The 23579-nt window shown below is 34.9% G+C and overlaps 1 protein-coding gene across 1 annotated transcript; it reads right to left on the bottom strand.

The window, feature by feature from the left end:
- Positions 1-6969: 6969 nt before the first annotated feature.
- On the bottom strand, positions 6970-17762 carry LOC136797812 (zinc finger MYM-type protein 1-like). Its single transcript, XM_067054396.1, has 7 exons — positions 17744-17762; positions 16821-16855; positions 16259-16265; positions 15452-15597; positions 9573-9794; positions 8504-8664; positions 6970-8230 (listed from the first exon to the last, which is right to left on the bottom strand). Exons 1-7 carry the CDS (start codon positions 17760-17762, stop codon positions 6970-6972), a joined length of 1851 nt encoding a protein of 616 aa, XP_066910497.1.
- Positions 17763-23579: the final 5817 nt, after the last annotated feature.

Genomic DNA, 23579 nt, shown 5'->3' with positions numbered 1-23579 from the left:
TTTATGTTTCTCTTTCTAGTGGTCAAAAGTTACTTCCATGTACGGGGAAGCCCCTACGATGGAGATTGATCAATATAATAGGTGGACTGGGTACTAAGTATATCTGACGAAGCTGGGCCATAAAATACTAAGGAGAGCCACATGCCTCTCTTTTTCCTTTATAAGCCTTTACTATTTAGCAAAAAAGAATGGGGTCGAGTGGGTCCATGACAACGCTGGGCTTCGTGTAAAATTTGAAAATGAATTAAACTTTTGAAATGACAATGCTGGCCTGCTATAAAAAATTAAATCAACTTTACAAATCAAAATTGAATTTAATTAAAAATTACTTTTGAAATGAGTTTTCATTTTAAAATGAATTTTCGTTTTAAATTACCCTGACAACGATGGGCCACCACATAGGGGTGTCATAATTTTTGATTTAAAACCCAAATTTATAGGCTGTATCTGAATTCAAAATTCAATTTAATTTACTCATAGGTCAATGTTGATGTAGCTGCTCAAAAGTTAACAGAGCAGCCTTTTATGATTGAAATTGCAAAGGTATTAGTCAATCAAAATAAATAAAATCAGTAAAAATGTTAACGTTTGGTTTTTCAGTATGTCCTGGTACATCTCTGATTGAGTCTCTTATCCATATGTTTTTATTTATGCAAGATTAAAAGTTGTTAAAAGTAATTACAGTGTTTGCAATGATTTATTTCTAAATAAGATTTATAAGATGGTATTTGATTCAATTCAAAACTTTTTCTTTCAGATGAAGGAGGGTATTGCGAATGCCAAAATTGCAGACAACGAAAGTAAGTTTCTGTTATCCTAAGTTAAGTCTATACTGAAATGCAGTGTAAGGTATTGTTTTAAAATCACATTTTCGTTTTCTTTGAAGGTGATGAAAATGAGGATGACATTGAGGACGATTTGCCCAAAGTAACTTCCACATCCCCACATAGAACTGATACTGAACTTCCTAAATCCAATAAAAAGTTGAACAATTCTCCAAGAAAGCAGGTATCTCCAAGAAAAGTAATAAAGTCTCCACAAAAGACCAGTGATAATTTTCAGCCACGGAGATCTCCTCGAAAAATGCCAGGCTCTTCAATTGAAAAACTTCCTGCTAGGCCTAATTTTACCAATAATATTGAATATGATAAAGAGGCTTCACCTGTATGATTTGGATGGGAGTGCAAAAAGCTACACTGAAGCATTGAACTCTTATGAAATTTTTGACTTAAATTCTAGTAACTCTTTTGTATATAGTCCTCCACAACTAAATAATAATATAAATAAGAATAACACTCCTAACCAAGCTACTTACCTTTCTACTGCTAACAGAATTACTAATAATTTTAACCAGGCTATCGATACTAATTATTTCAATCAAAGAGCAGGTGGCTCTGGGAGTTCCCAACAGCAATACACTACTCCACTGGTCATCATCCATCAATAAATCAATAAATAGACTTATGGGTATGATGAATGATTTGAATGAGCGGGTTAAAAGTCTTGAGGAGGAAAATGTTAACCTCAAGAACATTGTAAACATTTTGGTTGGCAAAGGTGAAGCAAGCATAAGTGTAATAGTATTTCAGATGTTTTGTCGACTCAATAAAAAAGGAACATATCTCTCAGTCACTTGCATACATCTTTTATGTGTTTTGATTTGCCATAATAATTTTACCTGTTTTTATTTAATGATTTGTATGAAATTACTGTACAGCTGCAAATAACCGTTCATGAGTTTTTTTCAACGTGATTCGTTTTTGGTAAAACACAGTCAGAGAAGAAAAATTCCTAAAAATTTTATTTGCTGCCCTATTTCTGTATTGTTATATAGAATCACGAAAACGACGATGAAGATGATGATAATCCCGCCCAGAAATTGTCCAAAGAACAAGTTGCGAGTTAATTTTGTAGGCAAAATAGGTCGGGTACGAGTACAATTAGAAAATGTTTTCAAATGTAAACGCAGTCGAGTAAAATTAAAACATTTGAAAACTTTTGAGTACAATTTTTCTAATTGTACCTAGTATCCAACCTATTTTGTGTTAATGGCAAACGTAGTAAGTAAAAAAAACGTTCTTTTTTCTAAATTGTACAATTAAGAAAAAGTTGTATGACCGGGAACCAATCAGATTCAAGTATTTTAATGAAGGGTACTAATAGTTTAAGTAAAATCCCTGGTAAAATTAATTATTTATTTCCTTAAGATTGTGTTTATTTTATTTTCAAACTCTATTAAAATTAAGCAGCCCTTAGAGAATTTTTATTTTTAAATCTAAACTAAACATGTTACGTTGTCAATTTTGTTTCCAGAAACAAGCCAAAGAGATACGGTTAGTGTAAAACACAGGTCACAGGTCATGGGTCACAGGTCATACAAATTACAGACCGGAAAACTGTAACGCACTCGTAACATAGAACTCATAACATAAGTTCCTGAGGGGGGGGGATAAAAATATTGAGACATTTATAAAATATAATCCCATTGATGCTATTTTCATCAATTCTTGTTATCATACCCAATGTGATGCATGAGATAAATTGAGATATGACATAGTGATTGTGAAATAGCTATTTTCCTGTTAGGCTTAGGGGGGGGCGTTTAAAGCAAAAGGTAAGATAAATGTTTTTAATGCGTATTCTTTGTACGTATTCTCATACGTAACATGCATATAACACTGAAAAGAAAATTTTTATTACATGTGTGATATAGGTGTAATATATCATACAAGTATTACAGGTCCGTGTTATACACGGCATAAAACGCAAAAGCACGTGGATAGATTTTTGGTTTTAATATAGTTCTAGATCAATAAAATACCATTCGAATTATATTTTTGACATTAACAACTGTTTTTAAACATTTTCTTTGTGTTTTACAGTACTTGAAGCTGACCTGTCAACACTGACCTGTGACCCGTGACCTGTGACCTGCGTTTTACACTAACCGAAAGAGCTAAAACGTGCAGTGAATGGGGTGAAGGAGTGAACCAGATGATGAATGTACTGTTCACTGAGGAAGAACTTGCCACCTGCTCCCCAAGAGGGCAGAAGAATAGACGGAATACTGTTCCCAAACCTGCTTTGCTGAAAGAAGGAAGAGATTTGATTTGTAGTATGAATTCTTTTCATTTAATCCACAAACCTTTATATGTTTTTTAATAAACTTGAAACAAGTTGCTCTTTTATTAGACTGAGTTTTTCACTTCCACCTTTTAGCTCGAGGTAGATGGACTATTTTTAACGGAAGAAAATGGAGGACCATCCCAGTTTCCGAAAGGTGGAGTATTTTCTCGACTGAATGATGATACAATTTATCTTGTGGAAAGAGCAGAGCCACCGCGTGCTCAATTGACAACAAACGGACAAAACTTCAACAACGAGCCTTCTACAACGGCAGCTACTAGCACCAACCACGATGAGGACCAGCAAAGCGGACGTTTTCAGAGCTTCAATCTATCTGGTGCAGCTGGAGGGTAAGCCAAAAAAAATTATGCTTTTTATTGTTATAGTGCTACTTCTTGCGCTTAGGTAAGAAGGACCTGGAAGGAGATATTCGTGATTTCGGTATTGTGAAAAGCAAACGTTTTGACGAAATTTGGAAACATCACCAAGGAACTTGATCACATGTACAACTACATTTATCTGTATTTTCATGTTCTAAAGTTGATCAATATCAGTGTACTTTTAGTTGAAACTTTTGTTAACGAGGAGTTATTATACCACCACTTCATCATACTAATATTTCATAGTGTTATGACAAATAATTTTTATACTTAAGTAGTAACCAATTATGTGGGAGCTTATTGTTTCAGTAAAAACAGCAAAAATACACCAATTTTGAGCTTCACTATGTTTAAGAGAATTTGGGCCTGGATTTTGAACAAAATCTTTAGCAACTCCAGACCTGACTCGAAAGATAGAGTTTCTTATAAAAATGTGTAGGGTGTTATACAATGATGCATTGTCGATGATTACTTCCATTCTAAATCAATACTCTATAAATCCAAAAGTGGTTGATGCCGGGTTTCAAGGTCAGATGTTTACGTGTGAAAAGTTTTTCAAGAAAATCTTTCATTGAAAATGATATTTTATCTACCTTATTGGCCCTTTTCAAGCCGTCCCTTATTTAACGCCGGCCCTTATTCCGCCACAGGCTAATTTTGGGCTTACGCCAATTAGGGCCGTAAATAACGCCAAAACTTGTAAAAATCACTATTCAGACTTCAAAAACAGTAAATATTAACGAAAGTTTAATTAAAGTATCAACTTTCGGTAGTAAACTGTTCAAAATTCCATTGAAAATCACTGATTTTCATGAAATTTTGGATATAGAGTAAAAAAATGAGATACAGTAGTTTCAATTTTTTAATTATGACTAAAATCCTTTACATTGAAAAAAATGGTTAAAAGTTAACGCCGCTTTAAGAAAAATTGGCCCTTTTAACACAGGCCCTATTACGCAATGAGCCCAAAAATAACGCCAATAAGGGCCGGCCGATAAGGTAAAATAATATTGTTACTTTGCTGCTTACCCGAGCACATAAAACTCAGTTTAACGTATTTAATTACCCAACTCATTACACTGAGTTTTTCGAGTACGTAAAACTTTGTCATTCTCCGTATAACGCATTTAAATTATAAGGAAAAGTAATACGGATATATGATAAGTTAAGCGTAAGTGGAGAAACTTCAGAAAATAGCTTTATTGTCAAGCCTGAGTTATACGATGAAATGGGAAGTTATGCGTAATTGTTTAACTACGGAATACAATTATTAGGAAATCCAATGAAAACTCAGGATGACCTCAGTTTTCCGTAATTCTAATAACTGATTATAACAGCCTTTTTTTGCCGTCGCTGTTTTTATAATTTGCTCCACCAGCCCTCCCCATCATCTACATGGGGGAAAGCTTTATACGATTTACTTATAACACATATTTATCCAATATTCATATTAGGCATATTATATTCTAGTTTGGCTTTATGCTACTTCCTGTATTTGGTCCATTACATATGTTTTGCTTTTATACGTTCATTGTCATGAAATTTATTTGATTAGGTATATTCATTGTTATATGTTTGTGTTTTTTATTGTCATTTATGATTAGTCTTGTCACGGTGTTTTCCTTTTATTTTCGTAGTCTATTCCTATTTTACGTGTGCACTATTTTTCGAAGAACTGATATGATCACTGATATGCCATGTCTCTGTTCAACCCCTTTGGTTCCCCTCGGGAGGACTGTTTGTGTTTAAACTGAAGAATAATATTCACTTCTTCACTTTAAGTCTGTCGCTGTACCTCTAGTTGTAGGACTATCCTCAACCTTGTACCCAGACGATGATACAAGTATTAAGTCCATCTCAAATGACTCGCATGCCATGCGTGATATATCCATCACATTGATCTTGTCCATTGGAAAATCAATATGCTTTATGCGATTAACGGATCCTAAAATACAAGTGATTGAAATGAAAGAAATGTGAATCAAAGTGTTCTAATCCAATTATTTGTCATTTAAGTTGATTAGATGATATGATGATAATCTGGAAATACAAACTAGTGGTCAGAGAACTTGCTTCCAAACAGCAAGCTAAGTGATCCATGTCAGTCAATAATTTAGAAAAAAGTAAACAGGTCTGAACAAAATAATCTACTCTACTTTACCATCTCAGATGGAAGACTGCAAATGTGCGGATAAAGACAAGACATACAGTAAGATTTTAATGAATTTGAATAGAAAATAACCCTCATTACCTATTTTTCTATTTCCAAAATTAGCGGGGACTAGTTTCCCAAGTAACAGCTTTTGATACTGATTGCCTCTGCTGACTTCTTCTTTTTCAGAGGAGGTTGTGATGATGGTAATAAGGAAGCTTGATTTCTGAAGAGACAATAGAGAGAAAAAAAGTAATCATGGCCCCCGGCGTGCAAAAAAAGTGAGGGGGCCAAAAAAATTTAAAAATGTCGCCCACCATGGTTGGGCGACGAAGAAAATTTTTCGTTTTTAACCCTTATTTTGCCCCTAAAACGGTATACTTAAGTCAATGTAAGTACAATTATGATTCATCTTTCAAAGATATCTTTTTCATTTCTATAATGACAACATCCTAAAGTAAACACAAAAATTATCCTAGTATATATCATAAATCGTAAAAAAAGAATCGGCTACAAATCACTTTCTTTAAATGTTCCAAATTCATTCTGGCGTTTTTCCTGGCATTCCGTGAACCTTTTCGCCACTTCTATGAGTGACAGCTTATCAACAATTTCCTTATGAGAATTACGGATAGCTAAGGAGTTGTAGCGTCTTTGGCCCATTGTCGATCTGAGCCACGTTTTTATTCTTCTCTGCATCGAAAAAGAGCGTTCTGGTGTGGCAGATGTTGCTCCACTTGTAAGAACGATTCGCACAACTGTCCAAATGTTTTTGATCATAGGACGAATCCCTCAATCAATCGTGCGTAATGTTTTACAAATATCACGAAAATCGATTGGTTCCGATCCTTCGAATATGGTTTTGATGAGTCTCAATTCGCCTTCGATTTGGTTCTCGTCGAAATCTCCTTTGAAATCTTTTTTCATAACTTCCAACTCATCAGAAAAATTTTGACTATTGATTGCTTTTAAAAGAAGCTGCTCGACATTTTCAAATTTTTTCAAAGCTGGCTGGTTGAAACGGTCTTGCATAACATTGACCAAAATATCAATGGCTGCGTTAAAGATGAGGTGGTAGTGTTCCTCTGGAGTTTTAGGGTAGTAAGCTTCACTTTCCTTCTCATTGTCAGGACGCGTGACATACTGCAAGATGGAGTAGTTTTTAGGTTTCTTTCGTTTTCTTGGTAGCTTTGGTTCGCACACTTTCTTTAACGCTTCTGCATCCTTAGTGGTGGTTTCATAGAAAGCCACGAATTCTTCATCAGCTCTCATTTTCGAAATGGTTTCAATAACCAATTCGGCCGATTTTCTTCACGAAAGGGCTGACATCTTTTCACCTTGAAGACTCCTGGAGAGATTATCTGTCATGTTGTACAGCGTGTGGGACAGAGTTAAGCCGAAGTAGAAATTGAATGATCTCATTTGACTCTTGCAACCGATTATCCTGGCTTTGGTTTCTTGGTCCAGTTTTTCTTTCAAGCATTCGTCCCAGAGTAATAACAGCGATTCGTAATTATCGATAATTCTCTTCATACATTCGGCTCGGACTGTCCAGCGTGTTGTCGATAATTTTGTCAGCTTCTTCATGGGTTCGAAATCTTCTCCGCTTTTTTCGATGCTTTCGTGGATGTTTCCAAGAAGGTTTTCTCTTTTAGGGGAATATTTCACGAGTACACATATCTCCTTCACAACACTCAAAGTATCCTTGAGAGTGTCACATTCACTTGTCAATGATTTTATGCTTAGACTTAAAGAATGCCCCTCGCAATGAATCGCAACGGCTTTTGGTTGCTCGGCTAATATCTGTGTTGACACACCAGATTTTCTACCCATCATATTCGAAGCTCCGTCGTACGTCTGACCTCGGCAATTCTCCAAAGACAGGTTCAACCTTAGAAGGATATCTTTGATAACGCGAACTATGACATCACTTTTAATATTTTCCAACTGATGAAACCCAATAAAGTCTTCATAAGCCTCTAAGTTTTCGTCAACGGTACGTAAGCAAAAGGATAACTGCTCTTTATTGCTAATGTCAGTGCCCTCATCTGCAATCATGGAGAAAAACCGTCGCTCGTCAATATCTTTAAGTTTCTCCAGTAATGTTAGAGTCGCCATGATGTTAAGTAATTCATTCTGAACATCACTATGCGTGTATTTGCTACCTATTTTCCCATCCAGGTGCTTCATGAGATTCTCATCACTTATGCCGACAAGGTGTAGCAGTTGTGTAAAGTTATCGTTACCGTCGTCACCTTGCAATGCGATCCCTTGCCTTGCCAAATACCGTAAGCATCTGATTACTTGAAGAAGGTATTTTCGTTCGACGGTACGTTTTTCGGTCAGTTGGTTGTCAATCATTTCTTCGACGTCTAAGCATTTGGGAATCGTTAGTTGGTACGTTTGTGCTGTTTTATGACATGCTGAATCTTGGTGAGCCTGAAAGCATTTCGGTGCCTTTTTCCACGACGAGAATCCTTTTGTAATGTATGCGTCCTCTTTGGATCCCTGGTCCTTCAGGTTTCCCTTTCTCTCCTGCACCATACAGTAATGACAAAATACAGATTGCGTGCTAAAATAAACAGGAGTAAATATTTCTATTAGTTTAACATATGAGAACACAATTCTGTAACAGTTTGGTTACTTGGAGCTCTAAGTTCTAAGTATGGAAAAGCTTTGCAAATTACGAGTTAATTCAATTCAATAATTATCTATATTACGTAGAAATTATTTCAAAAAGTATTTTGGAATTCGATATTAAAGGAAAACTTAGGAAAATTTTGTTTTAAAGATTAATTTTTGGACCAGTTAAAAATATGACATTTTAGAAGGGAGGGGTACATACCTTTCGTCATAGTGTAGCCAATCATAGGTTTCAAACCAAGCATGCTGACAGGAACGTTCACGTGATCCACATTTTTTCTTTGGAAAGACGAAGTGTTTTGGCGGATGAAAAGGCTTATCAACTTGTTGATGATTATCATTCTCACGAGCTACGCTATCTTGCTGTAGTGATGTAGAAACAATAGATACGTCCGATTTCTTCGATGGTGGTCCAGTTAGTTTTTGTACAGTTGCTTCTTTATTTTCGCTTTTTCCTTTTTTTCCAAAAAAATCTTGCCCACTTCTCTTACTCATAACGACGAATTGAAAATGAGAAGAGAGAGAAAAAAATTGAAAACGAGAGCTTATTTTGACTGCTTGAGTGAAAATCATGCCGAAAGTAAGCAAAAGATACAAAAAGACAAAGAAAGAGGAGAAATATGATATTTTAAGCACATCAACTACTTTTTTATTTTTTCTCACAGTGAAAAAAAAAATTTTCTCTGCAAAAAAGTGAGGGGGGGGCCATGGCCCCCCTGGCCCCCCCGGTGACGGGGGCCATGGTAATATCAAATGTACCCAGGATCAAAATTTCAGTAATAATATTTCTCAGCTAGACCATAAATCTAATATTTAGTGTTGTTGGTGTTGGAGTTGGTGTTTTAAGTTGAAAATGGCAGTCAACAGAAAATTCATAAAAAGCACCTCGAAGAAAGAAATTTAAATTTAAAGCTAGCTAGTTCGTTCGCCAAAATAAATTCTTGCCAAATTTAAATTCTTTTTCATTTTAATCTCTATTTATTGTCTAATCAAAAATGTACAATAAAACATACTGTAATCAAATCACCCATAAATGCTTACCCATTATTGGTTCTTCTGAAAGCTCCAAAGTTGCCCTGTGTCGCCTGTGTTAGAGTAGACGAAGACGACGAAGACAGTGCCAAAATCGGATCGCCGATTCGGATCGAATTTAAAGCTAGCTAGTTCGTTCGCCAAAATAAATTCTTGCCAAATTTAAATTCTTTTTCATTTTAATCTCTATTTATTGTCTAATCAAAAATGTACAATAAAACATACTGTAATCAAATCACCCATAAATGCTTACCCATTATGGTTCTTCTGAAAGCTCCAAAGTTGCCCTGTGTCGCCTGTGTTAGAGTAGACGAAGACGACGAAGACAGTGCCAAAATCGGATCGCCGAAGATTTCAAAACGATCATGGTCATCGGCATGATCGATTGCTGCAAAATTTCCATCCGGATCTGAAAAGTCAATCGCCCCGTATTCCTCGATGTAAATAGTTTCTGGAGAGAGCTGAAAACCAGAAAAAGAAAATCAAAGGTTGTGTGATCGAGTTATCTTTCGCTTTCATACAAATAGGAAACGGCTTCAATCACATCGTAACAGTTTTGCCTTTCATTCTACTTGCGGTTTTTAAAATTCAAAAATCCAAAATCTTAGTTATTTTCTAATTAAAAATAATTAGGAATTAATTAAAGTTTACTTCAATCATTTTAACAATAAATGCCTTTTGAAAATAATTACAGTACACAGAGTTCAATTCTTTTAAAAATACTTAAGTTTATAATTACAAAATAGCAGCTCATCATTTTTATCAGAGTATATATAATCACGTCACATTTTAATTAATCCTAATTATTTTTCAATTAAATTTCATTTTCAATAAAAATTTTTCATTTAATTACCTTTTTATTCAAAATAATCTAAATATTAATAGCGGTATTCTGTATGTCTGTCTGTCTGTTATACTTTCGTTATCGCACGCAATGTTTTTGTTCTTCCAAAAGATAACTTTTAGTTCTTGCGCCACAAATGTGTTAAATCAGATTCGCGCCGTTTTATAAAGACTTTGAGTTGTTCGATAAGTTTGTTTTGATTGATAGATTATAATTTCTGCCCAGACGTGCCTCTTATGTTTTTTTATTTTTTTCTCTCTATTCTTTTGTTTTATGTTTTCGAATGTAATTAACGACCTTATTTGATTTGAGACATTCGAATTCGTTTCAAAACAAAACAAAAGAACTAAATCTGTTATAGAAAAAAACAAAATTAAATCATTTAAAACATAAGAATCACAAGACAAGTTTGTTGGAACAGCTAAACAGCAACATTAACAATACATTCGAAAGGCGTTAAAAACAAGAGATTTTTCTTCATAAAAAGGGACTTATAAACATCTATGTCGATAATTATATTGCTGTAAATCTAAGTCATTCATTGTTGAATTAAAAAAGGTATGACGAAGGTTTTTAAAAAGCAACATACTCTTAGGTTCCAAATAAACGGGGGGGGGTTGGAAAATTTTCTAGATTTTAATAAACGGGGGGGGGCTAATTGCCGGGGGGTTGGAAATTGTACTTCTGAAACCCAAAAATAAGGTAAAAATAGGCTAAAATCAGGCTATTAAGAGCAAAATAAGGGGCCTTCTCTTTGACAGCTGAAAATATTCTTAGAGATTAATAAACGGGGGGTCCTAATAAGGTCCGGGGATTTGGAAAATTTTCGAAAAATAAAAAACCAGGGGGCTGTTTATTTGGAACCTAAGAGTAAAATTTCGCTATCACCCTTTTCTAGCTGCGTGTCCTAGCTGCCTGACTTCGGCCCTCGGAACCTTAGCGAGACTAAAGAGAAGAAGAAATAAGCGAAATTTTGTGAAGTTTACTTCCCTTATTGGGACTAATTTGATTAAATTTCTATCTTTCTGGGGATCAAAAGTTGAATTTTTTTCCCTATTTTTAGCGACTTTTAGTGGGACTGAAGTTTGATTTTCTGATTTTTCCAACCCTTACAGGGACTGCCATTTTTAAAAAGGCATCCTTAAGAACGGCTCATGCCCGTATCCTTCTCTTGCCTAAGTACCCACGGGCTGTCTTTTTTAGACGAATCTCGTGTCATGTCTATAATTTCACTCCTCTTATCTTGACATCAAATAGTTTTCCTCATCAAGGATCAACAACTACGGCAAATGTAAAGCGAGCGAAGCGAGAAAATAATCTAATTGCAAAGCCGTTTCAGACATCGCAGGTCGCCGGTATGGTTTTGTTTGAATAACGCCCTTTCTGATCATTTTTGCAACAATTTAAAAATCTTTTTCAAAATATGGTTAAAAGATACGTGACCTGGAAGTTTTTCCCTCTAATTTTGACTTCATCGTATTTTAAAGCCATTGACCTTTTACATAGTTATAATGTATGTTGTGTAGTATTTTGAATATAAAGTCTCTACGATGGAGAGCACCCTGTATATAAACGCCCTTAAGGCCATGTGATCAGTTAGTTTATGAATAGATATGAAAGAGATAACACAACATTAAATTGGCGACGAAGATAAAAATTATTTTGAAAGTATTTTGTGTTTTGTTTGTGGATGCCTAGAAGAAGAAAAGATATGGCAGTTAAAAATTTGAACTTACCAGCGTTCCCGACGTTCGACTTGGGAGAAGTTGATACAATATCTTCAAGATGGAAGAAATATAAACAACGCTTTGAACTTTTTTGTACGGCGATAGGAGTTACAGAAGAAAAACAGAAAAATGTTTTTAACTTATATAGGAGATGAAACCTACGAAGTGTACGAGAATGTCAAGCCGACTGACATAGGATTCAATGCAACTATCGAGGCTCTCGATAATCATTTCACACCGCAAACAAACACCAGCTATGAGACATTTGGTTGAGATGCGCAAACAAAGCTATTTCACGAACTAACTATCCAACGCCAACAATTGACGATTTAAAATGCAAATTGAAAGAATGTTGCTATAAACGTTGCCCATGTTGGACATCAAGGAATTCACAAAACAAAAGCTCTGCTCCGAACGAAAGTATATTTCCGAAACATGGACAAACTAGTAGAAAACAAAATCGCCAACTGCCTCGCCTGTCAAGCCGTCGAACGCCAAACTCGATCAACTCTGAAACCAACCGAAATTCCAGAAAACGTTTGGGATACTGTCAACGTCGATTACCTTGGTCCGTTACCCAATGGTAAATACCTGATCGTCCTTATCGACCGACGTTCACGATATCCCGTAGTCGACTTTACCAAGACAACCAAGGTAACTCAATATGAGTTTAGAATGTTTGAATATATATACCGTGAATGGTCCTAAATATGACAGCCCTGCTAAAAGCCGACGTAATCTTTCAAAGATACAAACTAAAATAAAAACAAACCTTTCCCTGTGACGCAACAAACGTCACAATCTTTTGTTTCGACAGTTCTTGCAATAGTTTATCGTTTAACTTGGAGAGGGAATGTCTGTAAACATAGAATTTTTTTCATAACCGTTATTTGGGGGGGGGTGGAATTAGGCAGGGGTGTCGGATTTAGGACCACTCACGGTACCAAATGCAAAAAAAATACAACTTATATTTTTATTTTCAAAATTGCTTGCAAGTGTCAAAATAGTACACCTAAATCAGACATTAGTATAAATTTGTTCTGATCAGTGAGATACAGAAAAAAGTCTGAAGAATGTTCCTTCTAGATTTGGTTAAAATGACAAGACTTGGTTAGACGAATGAAACCCCACAACCAACCCAACCAATACCAGCTACAACCATCATCATGAGCTCGCTCAGAAGGGTGGCCTCAGTGTAGAGTAGAGTAGATGACTCGGGTGAAACAAGGCATGTCCCAAATATATTTTGCGTGACGCACACCGCTTCCCATTATTCATTAACTTTCATATATAAGTCAAAAGAATCGTATCAACGAGAGGATTTCGAAAAGTGCTGGGTCAAAAATTTACATCAAGCAAATCTCAAGATATCGGCCAAAAAATAATTTTGACGTTATAAAATACATCGAAAAAACACGTCAAAAAGACAATTTAAATAACGTCATTATTGAAAAAAAGGCGATAATTCTGATTAACTTACTACAATCAAAGCAAAATTTTGACTGGAGATGTAAATTAACGATTCTAAAATATTTCATGAAAAAAATTTTTAAAATTCATGATGACGTAAGCATTAGAAGATATTCAAAATGAACCAACAATGGTGACATTCTATTTTTGTGACTATATATATTTCGATCTTACGATCATCCTCAGGTCTAAAATCAATAAAAACAAGAATTAAAAATCCGTTTAAAAAAAAAAAAAAAATTTTTATCAACATATCTACAAACACTCCTCATCTAAAACAAATTGCAAATGAATAACCTAAGAAAACATTTTTTTCCCTAGAAAACCGTTTGAGACATAAAATGAAAAGTCTCAAGAGATGAATAAAACAATTATAAACAATTAAAATTTTAATGTCAACGCATGACTTTTGTATTCGTCCCTAGTGTTTAATTTTGGTTTTAGTTGATTGATTAACAAAGCCTCAAGAGTCATTAGATATTCTTCTGAGATGGTGGATGATGCAATTATCTCGACATCATCGATAGAAAGTTCCCGTGCGCAAGCATTCATGTGAATCGAGACAGGTGCCCTTGGTGAACAATGTTCCTTTATTCGTGTGATCAAATGTCGACAAGTAAAGCCAACATAGCACGACTGACATCGTGAACATTTAATTTTATAAACGATCCAACTCCTAAAGGATTTTTCGATCGGACACTTCAAAGATGGTAGCACTGTTTTTAATTTTCTGATTTTAAAAATTATCTTACACGGTGCATTCAATCTATAGAGTGATTTCTGGAACTGTTCTGAAATCTTTCCTCTGTATTCAATGAAGAACTTTTTCTTTTCTTCCTGATCCTCAACCTCATTTTCCTCAGGTTCGTTCGAGACACTATTGATTTTTGCTAAGGTAACTGTAATGACTGATTCAACAAATTTCTCTGGATACTGGTTCCGTTTTAAGATTCTTCTCGCACGATTGAGACTTTCATCGAGATTTTCCGATGTACTACAAGCTCTGTGAATTCTATATACCATCCCTATTAAAGTTGACCGTTTGTACTGTAATGGCGCAAGAGCATAAAAGCTCATAATTAAACCCGTATCAGTTGGCTTTGTGTACCAAGTAGAGACTAGCTTTTTACCTTTACGGATTATTCTCATGTCAAGAAAAGGTATAGAATTCTCGTTTTCTCTCTCTATCGTGAACTTTAGGTTATTGTTTAAACCATTCAAATTTGTTAAGGTTTCATCAATTTTAGATTTTGCAATATCGCGTAAGATATCATCCATATAACGATTGTAGATCTTAGAGCCTTCACTGATTTTTGTTTCGAAGGTGCTCATCCAGCCATTTGCTAACATTGGAGCTGGAGGGCTTCCCATAGCGAGGCCGTCGGTTTGGCGGTAGAAGCCATCATCCGTCAACATTATTACGTCCTTACTACAGATCGTTAAAAGTTCAATAAAAGTTTGTTTATCTACTGGAGGTTTTGGGTAAGCATTGACGTAAGCATTATTTGACGTATTTTAATTTTTCCCGACAACAAATGACGTCATTCAAATTTTCTGAACATATTTGAACAAATATTTCAGAATCATTAATTTACAACTCCAGTCAAAATTTGGTGTTGATTGCATTAATAAAATTGAAGTTATCGCTGTTTTTCAATAATGACGTCATTTGAATCTTACTTATGACGTGCTTTTTCGATGTATTTTATAACGTCAAAATCAATTTTTGACCGATATCTTGAGATTTGCTTAATGCAAATATTTGACCCAGCACTTTTCGAAATCCGCTCGTTGATATGATTCTTTTGAGCTATATATGAACGTTAAGGAATAATTGGAAGCGGTGCGCGTCACGCAAAATATATTTGGGACATGCCTTGTTTCACCCGAGGAGTAGAGGCCAAAACTCTGTCACATTTCCTCCTTACGACATGATGGTGGTATCCAACCAGCCACGTGCTGGTCAGCAGGTAAACTCTTAAACTTCATTAGGGATGCTGTTAGCATGCGAAACGCTTTCTTCATTGCCAGACCTGAAATATCTGACCAAAGTATGTAGTTTTGAATTAAAACTTACATCAGGATGTGAACCAAGTGCATTGCCAAGATGGTTGGTAGGCAATTCCGAAAGATCAGAAATATGTTTGATCGCAAAATAACCAGCATCTTTGAGTGATGTGGTATAGCCATCTTGAAATCTGAGCGTTAACTTCACACCAGTTTCTAAAATTTAAAAGTTAAGATTCAAGATTATTACAATTGAGTTGTTGTAAGGCAGCCATCGAAAAATTGTTCTATTTGCGTACCCGCCCGCATCATATTTTCCCCTGATTTTCCGGTGCGGAGATGCGGGAAAAATCTAGAAAGAGCAATTCCTTCTTTTAAGGTACAACCACCCTCCCCGACATACTGCCACAATTTTTAAAAACCCGGGAATTTTTCCAACCGCCCGCCCGTCCGTCCGCATGCATTTTTAACACCTGCTGCGACGCGAACAGTGCAATTTTTCGATGGCCGCCTAATTAGTACCAAATACTATAATAGTCTAAGGCGGCCATCGAAAAATTGTTCCATTCGCGTCACCTACCCGCATCATATTTTCTGCTGATTTTCGGGTGCAAAGACGCGGGAAAAAATCCGGGAAAAGCAATTTGTTCTTTTATGGTATCCCTCTGGTGACCATAGAAAAATGTATTGTTCGGGTCTCACCACATGCCGGACATTAAACATTTTGAATACCTTAAGAGAAGATATTTTGGCGAGAAGAGATTTGGACGAGTCATTTCGCCTATTTTGGTGCAATTTGGCGGAAATTATTTTGGCCATTTAATAAAATTTCTAAAATTTTCGGCCGCAGACTTATACAAAAGTATTCAGGGCTTACTTTCATCCTGTTTGTTCATAAAAGTTACCATAAAAGTTCTATTTCAATGATCTAAGTTAGGGGCCATCCATAAAATACGTCCGCACAAATTTGGCCATTTTTTGAGAAATTGAAATTCTCAAATAAAACCCCGAAAGGAAAAGATGAAGAAAGGAATAAAACAGCAAAATTTAATGTATGTGCTATGTGCAACTGTGTGCAAGTGTTAATCCAGCAAAAATAAATGCTGCAGAAATAATCCTGTTCAGTAAGAGAATTAAGTTTGTACCTGTACACATTGCGAAATATTGTAAGATTATTTTTTACAGGCATCGTATCAAAAGCCAAAACAAATCTGGAGTGGCCATCAACAGCAGCAACATGTGTCACCCCATAACGAATTAGTTTTTCATTCTGGTCCAAATGTACTTTATCGAGAAACAAATCAGCAAAATAAGGGATGGGATTCATAAGTGCAGAAGTTCTTGTTGCTCTCGCTTCGTGATGACCAGGTTGAAGATGTCTTGCGATTTTTGAAATTCTTTTTTCACTTATATCTTCACCCATTGAAGATTTGATGTACCTTTTCAGCATTTTTCGCCCATAAGTGGGACCAACCTAAAAATAAAACATTGAATAGAATTATTGAATATCAAAAGCAAAGATTGATTTTATTATCATAGTTCTAGAAAACCTTTCCTTAAGTTTTAAAGTATTTGAAAGTATTGGACAACAAGCGATAACAAAATAGCCCGCAGAAAAATTTCAAGAACTGTAGCCCCACCTCCAGAAATAGGGAATATAATAAGACATGGTTTCATCCATGTTTTTCAGTCTCCCCTTAAACGGCAAATTACCCCTTAAACGGCAAATTACCCCTTATCTATTTCTCCCCCCTCAATTTGGAATTCCATATGTACTGTGCCCTTATTTCCTAATCCTCCCTTAAATCTTATTCCTTTTGAGAATGTGATTTGACTTCAATATAAGATCTGAACATGGAATTTCTTACAGAATTTCAAAAAAAAAAAAAAAAAAAAAAAGAAGTCAGAAATCTGACTGAAGACTGCCTGAAACGGCACGAAACTCCGAGTATGGGAAAATAAACTATGGCCCCTGGCGTGCAAACAAGATATAGGAGGCTGTACTTGCACCTTTTGTAATAACGCCACACTTAGTAATACAACTTGACGCACTTAGTAATGCCTACCACACTTTATAATCAGCAAAATTTTAATCCAAAAGTTTCAGACAATAAAATGCAAAGGTTTTAGTTGTATAAAAAAATTAGGTGAAGCTGTCTGACATGCCTAAGAAATCAGAACATTGGAATCATTTTTTTGGGGGGAAATAGGTTCTTAACTTTTCTTTTCATAGCTGATCAAAACATTCGATTTACTACAATATTTTGAAATCAATTGGTTAAAAATGTCAATTTTTAAAGTCTAAAACCTTGGATCTAAATCCTTAGTTTTCTCTGTTTTAAGTATATAGTAAGCAGCTTACAGGGCTTTTTACGAGCCATTTTAATGATTTTTTCCTATTACAAAGTGCATCATGTGTTATTACAAAGAGTGTCAGCTTTTAGTATTACAAAGTGTGGCCTTTATTTAAAAGGCCATTAGTACAAGGGCCAAAAAATCATGTCGCCCGCCATGGTTGGGCGACAGAGAAATTTCCAATTTTCACCCTTAATTTACCCCCCTTAAACGGTATTTTTAAGTTAAAAAAATTACCCCCCTCTAAATTCAAAATTACTTTTTCTTTAGTCCCCTTAAACACAAATCCCCCTCATTTCTGGAAATTTCAGAAACTTGCCCCTTAAAATGTTGCCCAAAATTCAAGCCCCCCCCCTTGTTTTAAGAGGGGGGCTGAAACCATATAAGAACAATTTGAGGCTCAAAGTACATAAAAATAAGAACAGCCTAGCTGCAGAAAAATTTTATTTGTTACAGCTTGTTATAAAAAAAAGTGTACACAAAACACTGAAATTGACTCAAAAATGAACATAAAGGCTGATGAATGGGGAAAAACATCGAAAAAAACATCATTTCATTGTTAAAATAAAGAAAACATATTTAGGAAGCTTATTAAGATGAATAATTTTTAAAACATTTGCTAGAGTTTTAAATTCAAATATTTTCAAATACCTTTGTTGCTAAAATAAGACTAACTTGTAAAAATACAATGTTTTCTAACGCATGCACATCAGCTTTGAAAATTGCATTTTCAGCATTTGATTTCTCAAATACAGTTGCTTTTTGTAGAAAAATGTTCCAAAACACTGAATTTTTGGTAAAACTGTACAAAACATTTTTTTCAAACATAAGTCATTCAAAGCTTTCAATTTTACTTAAAATTGACCAGGATTCTTATGATCATGATCAAATGTTACTCTTTTTCATGGTTAAATAAAAGTCAAAGAAAATCAGCACTCAAGCAGAAAAAAAATCAGGATTAGATTCCACAGGAAAGGACTTTTTGTCATTTTCCATGGCACTTATAAAAGCTCCATAAAATTGTAATAAATTTTGGACCAAAAGAAAAAAAAATTGTCGAAGAAAATACATCAAATATTTCAAAGCAAAAAAATTAATTTTCTAGGTTAACCCAGTGGCTGAGAACATCAGCCTAAAGCCTGTGAAAAATTGTGGCTAAAATCTAATGTCGCTCGCTAACTTTACTGAGGGTCATTCTTTTTCACGGGACTATCATTCTCCGTAGTGGAATATTGGCAGATATTCAAGCGCTGAAAGTCATCTGGGAAAAGAGGAGATGTGAAATTAGACAAATCGCCCCCTCGTTTAAACTTCTTTATGACAAAACTGAACCAAAAATATTTTTGGATAAAAGTTCTTTCTTAGAAATATCATTCAGTTCTTTCCTAAAAATGCATGAAATATGTTGTATTGGGTACAATGCTGGGGTATTTTTCTGATTTGAAACCTGGAAATCTCTTTCTTCACATAATTTAAAGAGAAATAATGTAATATACCATCATATTTCTTAACCTCGTGAAGATCGTGCGACGGCCACCTTTCGTCGAGTGGCGCTCCCTCTTTTGCTACCATACTTCGGCTGGTATAACTTGTTTTCTTTAATCCATGAAGCTGGCGCAACTCCTTCGCGGATTTTACCGTTTTTTTCAACGTATTTAAACAGAACATACAACATCTATAAAAAGATTTAAGAAATCATTGCACAATATTGGGCATGAGAGAAAAAATATTGAAGAAGGCTGTGCTATTCAATCAATGACGCTGAGTTAAAATTCATGAAATTGGTTCAACTAACAGGTAGAAAAAACAAAAACAGTGGACTCGAACTTCTATTATTCAATCTTTCTGAAATAGGAAATATAAACAAAGTTCAGTTTTTCTGAAATTATTTTGAAAACATAATAGAAACAATAGCATTCGAAGGAAATCTAAATAACTTACACGCTTTTTTATAAGAATATACTTTATAAGAACTAAGAATATTCATGATGAAATTGGGCAAAAAATTGAGAATACGCTAAGAATATCACCATCATGGAATTTTGCAACTGAACCTTAGAATGACACTTTTAGAGAACTTTTAACTGTAAATTGCCAACACTATCCCCCAGGAAGGCTCAAACCTTTTTTTATAATGCCATTTTCTTGCTTCAGGTATGCATTACATGCATATCTAGGTTTAATTTGGATCCAAATAAGAATATTTTAGGACGATTTTCCCCAAAAAGTTAAGAATATCCATGATGAAATGAAAAAACACCATTCTTATAAAAAAAAGCGTGTAACCCGGTTCAGATGCATAAAAATATAGAAATACCCGATAAAGAATTTGCAATAAGCACTGTGTGGTGCCATGATAGATTTTATGTTATCTCCACCATTGTGACCAAGACTTCTTTATTAACAAAGCAATAAAATACCAGTCACCGGGCACAAACAAAGATCAACGCAAAATCTATCATGCACACTGTGCTCAACACAATTCCTATCGCAAATTTTTATACCAGGTTTAACATTTGATTGTTGAAGCTTCCAATTGAGTATTACATTACATCAACAAAAATAAAGGATAAACCTATAGAAACATGGAAAAAAGAACAAGGTCCTCTTTGTACGGCAAGCAAACACATTTCTTTTCAAACTCATCTTGTCTGAAGTATTTTTCGGTCGATTTCAAATTAGATTTCAAAACGTATATTCCAACATCTTTCGAATCAATACCAAACACTTTGCAGAAAGACGAAAGGTCACAAAGTTTATAGGTTTCGCAAAAAAACTCTCCTTGAGCTACTGTTCTTTTCAACTGGATGAGAAGGCCAGATGCAAGGAACCAAGAATCTTTCCCTTTTGGTTTATACTTCACTTCAATCTGCTTTTTGAGATAATAACGTCCATCTAATTTATCACATCTTTTCACGATCTGGCTCAATGGGTTATTTCTACCTCGAACAAGACGTTTGATTTTTGGAGATGGTTTTCGAACTGGTAACACGAAAATCTCATAAGAGGCAATTGATAATAAAAGACATCATCTGGAAGATGGACCACGTTGTGTACATTGTAAACACAAAATGTTTCACCATAATAAACATGTGAATTATTGACAAAATAAGCCAAAAGATCACGTGTAGCTGCAATATTTCGGTTACGAATAGTAGCGTCTTCTTCGCTGAGCAATCTGATTGCAATGGAGAAACTTAGGAAATGTTTAAATGCAGGAGATGATAAATAAGGCTTTAAAACAACCAACCCGCTATACAACAAAAAAGAGCTAAGTTCTGTAGCTTTCCATCTATCTAGTTCCGATAAAGTTCTTGCTTTACGTGCAAATTCTGTAGGAAGTCTGATTTCATTCAAAGTAGTTGAAAGTTTTCCAGCTTTGATTTTTCTAAAAGAACCTTTGAGATAGTAGAGGAGTCGTCTAGTGACACCAAGAAAGATCAGATGCATTGGATCAATAGCAATATCTTTGATCATGTCAATGGGAAGATTGGTGAGAAGTGAAACATTGGTTTGATGGCGCTTTCCGTCTTCATCTGGTATAGCACAAAGATCCATGCGAAATGCGTCATCTGTTCGTGCAACATTAGCGCCTTCCTGTCCTCGATCAAAGACAATTCTACCCTTAACGCTATCACCTTTGATACAGCAGCATTCACATGAAAAGTATCCGGTGTGTTGAATAATACCTTTCATACCAGATCGTGCAGGTGAATCTGATGTCAAACAAAATAAAGAAACATGATAATGAACATTCTGGAAAATAAAACCGTTTTGTATCAAATGATTCATCGCAACAACAAAATCATTCATGAATTCGGTAAAAGGTGGTTTAGTTTTACCACAGTAAAATGCCACAGCGATGGGTTTGAAAATATGAAATTGAATTAGAATCGGCCATAAGTTGATCGGACTAGATTTGAACAAGGGCAATCCATCCATATTCACGAACAAAACTATTGAATCAACACGATCATTGTATGAAAGTAACTTGGTGATTCTATTTTCGACCCCAATATATATATAGTATGAAAATAAAATGTTTTCTCCTGTCAGATCTACAAACAACGAAGAATGGCCGAATTCTTGACAAAATATATAATGTCCTAGACCCATTGGTGTTTGGGCAACAGTTCTCTGGATATTCAGAAGTGTTCTTTTATCCTTTGGTACTTTACATCCCAGATCTCCTACTATACCAAGAACCTCATTCACACAGGCTCTAGTGCAATTATTGTTAAGTGCCCATGTCTTTAATTTCTCACACAACACATTATCAATTTGATCCTCGTCATCCAAGCAGTCGATATCAGACTCTGAGTAAGAAAATTCAGCTGAACTTTGTTCGCTAACTTCATTATCATTAATATCATCATTAATATCATCTATAGCTGGAATGTGACCATCTATAGCTGGAATGTTACCATCACCTATCAACTCAAAAGCAACTTCTGGGGGATCAGGGATATCAGGGAGATCGGAGGGAGTATCATCTGACAGACCACCACCATCATTGGGGCCAACACTCATAGTAGTAATATCACCACTGTCTGCCAAATCCATATCACAAGATGAATCCGAATCATCTTCATTAGCATTTGAAATATTCTGTACTTCTCTTCTTCTATTTCTCCATGACTTCAACCTTAAAATTTAAAAAGGTATTTCTCAGAGTTCTAAATTAACCATAAAACTATAAATACTGTTATGAGAAAAAAAAAAAATAATAATAACAATAACAATAATAGAAGCTAAAGGGAGGCTGCTGTTTTGCATAAGACCTGTTTGAGAAAACTTTTAAGTCTATGAAGACTCACTTTCAAAACTTGTTGACTGCCCTTTTAATAAAAACAAAGTACTGTAGTCACCATTTTTCTATTTCTTTGGTTACTATTCATTTCATAACTTGTGATCCTTTCTTTGAATGCTGAAAATTCAATTGATCTGAATTAGTTCTCATGTGCCTGAAAAACCAGGAGCGGTCAAAATAAACTGGATGATAAGCTATTAAATTAATTTTTTTCTAAAAATTTGTGCAATAAACGCAAAGCAATTTCGAGAAAAAAAAGCCACATGTCATTGGCGTAGGGGTCACCTAAGAAAACTTTTAAGTCTATGAAGCCTCACTTTCAAAACTTGTTGACTGCCCTTTTAAAGACAAAGTACTATAGTCACCTTTTTGAATTTCTCTGGTTACTATTCATTTCACAACTTGTGATCCTTTCTTTGAATGCTGAAAATTCAATTGATCTGAATTAGTTCTCGTGTGCCTGAAAAACCAGGAGGGGTCAAAATAAACTGGAAAATAAGCTATTAAATTAATTTGATAACTTGACAACTTGTAACAATTTTTTTGATGACAACAATAAAATTTATATAAATGATAAAAACTTTGAAAACAAATTTTGGAACAAATCTTTATTGCCGTGGTATAACCAGACAATCTTAATCAAACAGAAATGACAATATTGAACCAATCAGAGAAGATTTACAAAGTTTTAGTAATATGAGAATCACAAGAAGTTGGTAGCACAAGTGAACATAATTATAATGGAACATAATTAAGCGCAATCAAATCCCAAATGAATCTGAAAATTGCAGTTATTATTAGACTAGACTCTCCCACCCGATACAAAATTTTGGTCACCTGACCAACCCTACCTCAAACCCTGCCAACCCAAAAAAATTAATGTTATTTCAAACCAAAACCGGTATCTTGTCCGTCTCCTTTTATTTTAATCTTAGAATCGTGAACTCCCTTCTGAGCCTCTTCCGCTTTCCTTTCAGAATTACCAAAATGTAAACAGAATTTTGATACAAAATTGTGAAAATAATTTTTTTTC

This window comes from Clytia hemisphaerica, unplaced genomic scaffold, assembly GCF_902728285.1.
Source record: "Clytia hemisphaerica strain Z4C2 unplaced genomic scaffold, Clytia hemisphaerica genome assembly, whole genome shotgun sequence".
Classification (NCBI taxonomy): Eukaryota; Metazoa; Cnidaria; class Hydrozoa; order Leptothecata; family Clytiidae; genus Clytia; species Clytia hemisphaerica.
The sequence above is the reverse complement of the archived record's forward strand: the minus strand, read 5'-3'. Positions and strand labels throughout refer to the sequence as shown.

Bases quoted from the DNA above. Each gene is read 5' to 3' on its own strand.
- LOC136797812 (XM_067054396.1), bottom strand. The intron at 9,795-15,451 runs GTAAGTTTTAAT...TCTGGTTTTCAG, and splicing joins CACTTGGTTCACATCCTGAT to CTCTCTCCAGAAACTATTTA. The intron at 8,665-9,572 runs GTGATTTGATTA...ACATCACTACAG, and splicing joins TAATGGGTAAGCATTTATGG to CAAGATAGCGTAGCTCGTGA.